Below are 8,036 nucleotides of genomic sequence, written 5' to 3'. Positions count from 1 at the left end.
CTTCGCCGTCCAATTGCAAGTGATGTCGGAAGATCTGAGCTAGTCAAAGCCCTTGCTTCATACTTTTTTGGCTTGGAGGGATCATGGTTGGACTCGATATGTTTGTTCATGGAGAGGCAACTTATTGGTTCCCCACCCAGTTATGTAGGTTGCAGCGCATGAGGTCAGTTGACAGAAGCTGTTCTCCGTAGGCCACATAATGTTGTCCTTGTCGATGAAATTGAGAGGTTGCATATGTCGTGAAGGTGTATCCTCCAATAGCCATATTTGAGGATGTATCCTGGTATATTTAACATGATGGTCCAGATTTTGGAAGATTTTCATCTTACTGATAGAAAGGGGAGAATTGTAGATATTAAGAATATACTCCTGATTATGACCTTGAACTTTGGATGCAGCGTCATTGAGAAGGGTGCTGGTTGCATTGGTTCTCAGTTGGGTCACGGCGAGAAGAATTCAAGCTACAACCTAGGCATTGTTAACGAAAAGCCATGTTAACGAGGAGTTGAAGCAGTATTTTCGGCAAAAGTTCTAGAATAGGCTGGATGAGATTATTGTCTTCAGGCAGTTGAATAAATCTTACGTTAAGGAAATTTCCGGCATTTTGTTGGAAGAGGTGTTTTAGCGACTGGAGAAGAAAGAAATCGACGTTCAGGTTTGAGATACTTTGAAAATTTTCGTTTCGTTTTTAATTAGCCTGGACGTTTTGTTGGAAATTAAGGAGGGTAGTTCAGCCATGATTGGTGTGATTAGTGCAGGTGTGACAGTGTTGAACGCCATTACTGGATCATCCTCAAATATGGCTATTGGAGCTCCAGTTGGCATTGCCTGATTGTAGTATTGAGGCTCTAATTGGGTGGCATTACTATCATTGTACTCAACCTTCGAGTTCCCTCCTGGAAAGAGTTCTCGAAGTGGATTTGTATAACAAAACAATGTTTATAAATGCGCAATGTCGACGAGTAAATATGTTTGAACGAACCTTTCACGTTTTCAATGCTTTCTCTGAGCTGAATGATTCCTCTCCCCTTAAGTTCAAATGGTCCCTAACTCTTCATCCTTTACTTTGAATGAACTGTTGTTTAATAACCAGTGATTGTACGAGGGGATGTTAACACTTAACAGCAATGGTAAATGAGTGTACTGTACACATTTAGAAATGCTCTTTAACTAAGTTACATATCAAGACGCTGGTAGTTTGCACGACAAATGGGACAACTGAGTTCACATTGTGAAATCCGTTCAGAAATAGTATTGTAAGCTTCAAAGGCAGAGATGCACCCTCTATGGAACATATGGCTGCAACTCAACCATGACAGTGGCTTACCTCCTTGCTGCATCGGAGCAATGCAAATCGGACAATCACGATCGTATCTCTCTTCTGCCTGCAATTTTAGACGTTTAAAAACATCAGAAATCGTTTGAATAAGTTATTTTACTGCCGTCTAGAATCTGTGCATATGTCTACTGTCATTTTACAAAACTTCATGTTATTCAAAAAAAAAGAGTTGTTTAGACCTTAGTGATGACGGCTTGCCAATCCACTTCTGGCACGCAATTTTCAACGATTAGATGTGTCAATGCTTGAGATGCCTTTTGTTGAGCATCATGGATGTCTTGGTTGGTCTTTGATACAGTCTCATCAATCTCCTTGAATAGCTCGTCGATCTCTTTGTCTTGTACACCCAATTGACCAAGAAGGTGGTCCGTTGATGAAGCAAGCTGTTTGTAAACCACAAGTGGACTTGCAGTTTAAATCTTTTATGTGCATTCTTAGTGACAGAAAGAGGATCAAGGAATATACCATTTTGAGGAAACATTGTCTTCTGCATGGAAGGAGATGGCTGTACTTTTTCCTGACATAGTAGCCTCGAAATGCAGATTGTATCCTATCCAAGATGGCATGCCTATTCGTTAATATTGTAAGGAAAAACGTGCAAAACTCTGACTTGATAGATCGCAGATATAGAATGGGGAAAATATGAAATACAATAATAAAAAAGTGATGATAATCATACTGCAATTTACCTCTCAGCACACAAGGCTTTGCTCAATGCAACATGAACGTTTTTCTGGTAAGGTTCTGCTCGGCAAATGGGACAACATCGTATCCTTGAAAACTTCTCGAAACTTTGAAGACAAAGCTGAACAGATTTTTCAAGGAATTAGGTTAAGGGTATGAAACTAGTGTGACATGTTGTTGAGATTGTGCTCAGAAAAGCAAGTGCTGCATGTATTTTCTGTTAAGTCTAACAACTGGCACTCACAGTCACACCTCATGCTATTCACCGCAATGTGGGGGACATCCATCTCCGCTACTCATCAATCAGATATTAAAAACGTATAATAATTGAAAATTATATGTCGTGTCTGCTGAAACAAGGATGACGATGAGTTGTGACAAGTGAGCACACCTTGTGGAAAGCGTGCGAGCAGCTTAGAATCACCTATTCAGGGGAGCAAAATATTTATGCTGCCGATTAGTACATTTTATGGTAGGATTGTGCACGTAAAGCTACACTGTGCAACTGGAACATCACGAGAAGGTTTAACCTGCTGCTTCTTCAATCCAAACCGTTCCAAGCATATTGGACATGGATGCAAAAAGTCTCTCCTTCCTCTCGAGATTCGCAGGACCTCTTCCCATTGCAATGGTGTAAGTTTCTTGGCATTGATTGTGCGAACCGCATCTGTAAATTCGCTTATTCCCCAGTAATACATCAAGATTTACCACAGAACAGAGGGTGATAATAAAAAAACAAATCTGAAATGTTATGTGGGCATGGCCACACGTAACAGTAACCTCGTCTAGAAAAGCTGACTATGAATAAGATCCTGAGTACAAGACATAGCTATACAACCTCACCGGCACGTTGAAGTTGATAATTTTGTCTCAGAAACACAGAGCAATTTCACATTTGAGCAACGAACCATTCGCAAGCGCGGAGGATGTCTGCAACAATGTCGGGGAGCTGACCCCATGCCTTCGACCTGCCACCTACAGATAGTCGTTCGATTCATTTCAATCGTTAGTGCTCGTTTGTATGCCTTGCGTGGATTGGTATGAAAAGCGCGAGCCAGTTTCACTAGTTGTCAATCACACGGTGTATATGAGATTATTATTTCATACTGTAAATTAGAGAAGGGCAATGATCTTTCGCAGTATACACTTCTGTTCAGAGGATATCACCACCACCACAGCTTTAAAACACTTTTCAGGACAGTTGAAAGAGAAATACTTGGGTAAAAGCCTCACGAATTGGTCCAATTTTGCCTTGGATTTGAGATTGCAGCACAGCGGCGGCGTGAACATCCTGTCCTCCACAGGATCACCACTTTCAGGGCACTAAATTAGCACGAGACATCACTGAAGGCAGTTAATGCGATAAATCTATGGAACCTCATTCTCCGAACATCATCATGTGGATAATCTTCAGACGTTGCAATAATGTTTTTACGATGTACGAATTTTCGTTATGGTCTACACTTATTCAGAAGAAGTCGTTTCAATATCAGCCATGCGAGTGATCGAATATGCAGGCACGGAAGGTGTCGCTTACCGAGGAAGTACGGAGGTATTTCTCGCTGAATGTTCGAGGTATTCTCCTCATTTATGCGTGGCAGACAAGCATCTAAAACAGACAATCAGCTAATTCTCCGCTTGTCCGCTATTTCATCGCAGTCTGAGTGAATACTTTTACATATGGACCAGTTTAAGAATCTCTTGATCGATCAGGCTGTGTGTCGTCACTGCTTAAGAACAACCAGCTTTCACGCAAAGGACATTAGGTCAACACATGCTGTTTGTCAGCATCCACTCTTTGGACATTCGGGTGTAATGCAGGTAACCTAAATTCAATGTTCAGTTTCGAAAGGTGAGATTGTGAGAACCCTCCACCTCCAAAACCACTGATCTCTCGCAAATCAACTGACCAGATTACAGAAAATATGCTCATCATAAATTGTCTTCTACATCTGAATTGCACAGTCTAGAATGATCAACTGGACTTGGGGACCAACATTGGCTCACCTTGATTGATGCACAATATGTCGCATCAGGATGTAGATAGACATGCATACAACCTGTTTCAAATCATACCCTTGTGGCAACAATAAAGTTGCAGAAAATGATAACATCCAGGATATCAATGAAAATATGAACACTACAATTGAATGAGCTAACTTTGTGTGCATAGGTTAAATTAAAGCCACGATGATTAGTTCTCAATGATTTTCATTGTGCATTGACCTATATTTTGGTGCTACTTTTTGACTTCCATCATCAGATTCCACATCAGTCTCATTGGTATCATCACAAACATCCTCCACAGGCTCACCGTCGAGAATCTGTTACGCAGCAGCTGGGAAAGCTTCGGCAGAATTACGACCACTTAAGTTAAAGCTAAAACCTGCACTGACTGCACAGAATTGATCAGAGCAGGAATTTTTAAACAAGAAATTTTGATACTTACCAAAGATTAAAAGAACAGAACCAAGTGTAAATATGGTCAGTGTTGTAAATGCACCACTCCAACTCCACCTGATACAGCACCAAGAAAAAGGACAAGGTGGTCATTCTCCATCACTAGCAACGATGGTTCGATGAGGAACTTTTTCTTGTAGCATAGTCCTTGGAATATTACAGAATTCCAACTTCGTATTATCATAATGACCTCCTAAAACACAGACATAGCAAACCAGCAAACGTCCGGGGCGAAATGGGTTTAACCGCAGAAAGCAACGTGCTCACAAAGTTTTTAGAAAGCACATTATACTTTTGAGTGAAAACTCACCTTTGTTGCGAGTTTAATAGAATTTTCATTTGTGACTAGTAAATCGAACTGTTCACATTCGTTCTACCTGATGCCAGAAAATAACCTTCGATTCAACTAACCATAGGTATCGGAAGACTGTCCTTCACTCAAAGCTTTCGAAAGGGTGGCACTTTACAGCTTATTATGCAAAGAAATAAACAGATACTTTCATTACTACAAGGAAGTCCGGCAAACTTATCGTAAGCATCATAGGCTTGGCCTCGCTACATGATTGATGAATAACGCGCAGCTGCTCTTCAAAGGATTTGCTCACGAAATGCGGCTGGAAGGGGCCCATGTTTACGGCCACCTCCAGACGCTTCTCCATGTTCTGCCGTATCTCAAATCCCTCCTCCAATTGGCAGGTATCCGCGATAATTTTGCCGGAAATAACATGATCAGATGAGAGTGTTTTATTTGGAAAACAATTGGACAAGCCTTTCCATCCGAATCAAATCCTAATGGTTTAACTCCATGCTACAATGTGACCTTAGTTCCAAAATAGATTCATCGTGTTGGACTTCGACTTTCGCGTTGTTCACGCTAGAATTGTTGCGTTCGAACGTGATGATGGATTTCATAAAGAAAAATGCATCCTATCATCTACAATTTCATTAACCAATACAAAACTTCGCAAAAAATCCAGAATGCATATCCAGCAATAAAAATATCATATAATTCATCATGCAATGTACACTCTAAAGATTCACCAATTCAAACGATAACAGAGATCCGAAATCTTAACCTTCAAATTCAAATTTTCAGTACCATACCTAATGTAAGTGTCCTTCACAAAGTAAAAAAGAACACTTCCATAACAGTTCACTGCACAAATGCTCCTACCAGCAATGCTAAAGTGCTGGCTACTCCAACACAGGGAATAGCGTGTCCAGGGTAGCTCGCTGCTTAAATTCACTGACCAAGCATCAACGTCCGAAAAATCAACCACACGACCACAAAAGCACACATTTCTGGTACCAAAACTGTTGCAGAAAAAAATCCGTTATTGTTTGCATACTGAGTTCACATCGTTTGCCAAACGATACATAGAAGCCATTAAAAGAGCACGCCGATCTTCATCCTGACTGGTGTCCGTGCACATCAATTCTCTTTTCTCCTCATGAAAAAGTCGCACTCGCATGTCTCCCCTTCTGCCTGAAGCTAGTTGAAAGAGATCACTACATGAAAAAATCCATGTTACTCAACACCCAGTACAACCTACGCTACTACCCCTTGTTTCATCCTACGAAACTCGGGGTCGGCAAACTTTCAACAGAAACCACTCTCCAAAAACCGCACTCTACTACGACTCATTTGCGCTGCCACATCTACAACACCGTGCCCCATCCAATTCATGTAATCCTACGTAATTATCCCCAGCTTTCGCCTCGCTACACATCCATGCGTATTCATGGCATGCCTCCAATTCATGCCTACCAATTATTCCTCACCCTCCCCATGACCATCATCTGCATTGCACACACCACACCATCCAACAGCCCCCATGCACACACTTCGACTCCGCCGGACTGGGCCTAAGATTCGAAGAGACGATGCAAAACACCACTCCTCACATCATTACCGTCCATGACCATCAAGCATCGAGTCCCAACCCCCAAACCTCTGGCATCAAACTGCGCGAAACCACACCGCAAATACAAAATGCACGCACACTGATTTTCATTTGCCGTGTCAAGGAGAACCGGTGGAGGTCTTTACACCGCAATCCCAACCAGGTCAAGCCCAACATAGAAAACTCCACTGAATCCTCACAGAAACTTCATGAGCATCAAATCATTTGCGCTCTCATTCCGCCTCTTCACAGACTGGGAATCTCGCCGACTTGGTCACAAGGGCTTCATCTCTATGGCTACTCAGAAAGACAAAAATATTTAGGGTTTCCGCCTCCGCCCCACTCGTTCCACTGCACACGCCCAGACACACAAGACCACTAATAATCGTTCCCTCAAATCTTGTCGATGTCTTCGTCCTCGAATTCCACATAATCGTCGTCGCCGCCACCCTCCTCGTCATCCATGCCGCCGGCAATACCCTCGTTCAGACGCACGTTCTCGGGCAGCTCGCTATACGCTTTCAGAAGCCTGGCCTCGTCCGGCTGGTACTTAAGAATCACGTCCGCCTTGTCGTCCTGGTAATCTCTCAGACCTACCAAAATAATATCCCCCGACGCAATCCACACCTTTTTGTGCATCTTCCCGCGTATGTGGCACAGCCGCTTCGTTCCATCGATGCACAGCGCCTCGCACCGCCCGTTGCCGAGCATCCTCAGTACCTGCGCATACTCTTGCCCGTCCTCCTTGAACACCAGCTCCCGCTTCTCGTCCTCCGCCTCGTTCTTTCCTCTCTTCCGGTTCTTTCCTCCCTTTCCCTTATTCTTCGGCATCCTGACAAATTCCCCTCACACGCCCCACCACAAAATTCACCGCAAACTCCAACCCAACCTTGTTCAACAGCACGACGCTCTTGCTCACTCGTTCGCTTGCTCGCCTGCGGCGCACACACGGCTGCAGCAGGCCTGAATATACTTACTGGCTGTAGCGGACTCCTGACGCAAATGACAATGCGAGCGGGCCGCCTTGTGGGCACCTGATCCCGCGCCATACGGGCCCTGTAACCGTCGTCGGAGCCAACCACTGCATCCCAAAGGGTGCCCATGACCGCAGCGATGCTTCACATACAAGCAAAGGGAAGGGTTGTGTGGGAGCTCTGAACTGGGCTGCCAAAAGCAATGCTCATGTGTGAATTCTTTAATTGCTACAAGTAGGCATCAAGCGGTAAATGAATTGTGACAGATCACATTTCTTTGTGAATAAAATCAATAGGATGTGTTTGAATATGTGAATGGCCATAAAAAATAATTTTGGAAGAAGACTGAAATCTCAACAAAAAAGTATGAGTTTTTATTATTAGAGGATTGAAATTATTGCTTAGAGATTTTGGATTTTATTTTGTAAGTATGGATTATGGTGCCATGTCATTATTATGGCATCAGTAGAAAATTGTAGGAGAAATAGGATTATAGAAAATATTTGATTTTTATCATTTTAATTCATGATATAAATATATGGTTTACATTTATGCAAATTATGATATAAATTTAGAATCAGGCTATTATTTTATTGAAGTAAATTATTATTTTTTGATATCTATATAATATAAGAAAATATGAAATTTATATTGAATGTAATTTTTAATATTGTA

The 8,036-nt window shown here is 42.2% G+C and overlaps 2 protein-coding genes across 7 annotated transcripts; both read right to left on the bottom strand.

Annotated features, from left to right (window-relative positions):
- Window positions 1-967: 967 nt before the first annotated feature.
- On the bottom strand, window positions 968-6,317 carry LOC112290710 (uncharacterized). Of its 6 annotated transcripts, none has more exons than XM_024537323.3 (10): window positions 4,031-6,317; window positions 3,561-3,768; window positions 3,240-3,314; window positions 2,932-2,998; window positions 2,554-2,690; window positions 2,415-2,447; window positions 2,029-2,144; window positions 1,805-1,889; window positions 1,519-1,722; window positions 968-1,385 (listed from the first exon to the last, which is right to left on the bottom strand). In XM_024537323.3, exons 2-10 carry the CDS (start codon window positions 3,609-3,611, stop codon window positions 1,176-1,178), a joined length of 978 nt encoding a protein of 325 aa, XP_024393091.1. In that variant the 5' UTR covers window positions 3,612-3,768; window positions 4,031-6,317; the 3' UTR covers window positions 968-1,175. The 6 variants fall into 6 exon arrangements, with proteins under 6 accessions (XP_024393091.1, XP_024393092.1, XP_090111436.1 ...); XM_024537324.3 differs by having other exon boundaries at window positions 3,561-3,750; XM_090255310.1 differs by having other exon boundaries at window positions 3,561-4,418; window positions 4,527-6,317.
- Window positions 6,318-6,470: 153 nt separating this feature from the next.
- LOC112290711 (eukaryotic translation initiation factor 1A) lies at window positions 6,471-7,382 on the bottom strand. The gene has a single exon (XM_024537327.3). It carries the CDS (start codon window positions 7,216-7,218, stop codon window positions 6,781-6,783), a length of 438 nt encoding a protein of 145 aa, XP_024393095.1. The 5' UTR covers window positions 7,219-7,382; the 3' UTR covers window positions 6,471-6,780.
- Between the last annotated feature and the right edge of the window lie 654 nt (window positions 7,383-8,036).

Source organism: Physcomitrium patens, chromosome 13 (genome assembly GCF_059467195.1).
Source record: "Physcomitrium patens ecotype Gransden chromosome 13, ASM5946719v1, whole genome shotgun sequence".
Classification (NCBI taxonomy): domain Eukaryota; kingdom Viridiplantae; phylum Streptophyta; class Bryopsida; order Funariales; family Funariaceae; genus Physcomitrium; species Physcomitrium patens.
This window is presented reverse-complemented; position numbering and strand designations above follow the sequence as displayed.

Bases quoted from the DNA above. Each gene is read 5' to 3' on its own strand.
- LOC112290710 (XM_024537323.3), bottom strand. From the start codon at position 3,611: ATGAGGAGAATACCTCGAACATTCAGCGAGAAATACCTCCGTACTTCC. The intron at 3,315-3,560 runs GTAAGCGACACC...TGTGGAGGACAG, and splicing joins AATACCTCCGTACTTCCTCG to GATGTTCACGCCGCCGCTGT. The intron at 1,890-2,028 runs GTAAATTGCAGT...CATCTTGGATAG, and splicing joins AAAGCCTTGTGTGCTGAGAG to GATACAATCTGCATTTCGAG.
- LOC112290711 (XM_024537327.3), bottom strand. From the start codon at position 7,218: ATGCCGAAGAATAAGGGAAAGGGAGGAAAGAACCGGAAGAGAGGAAAG.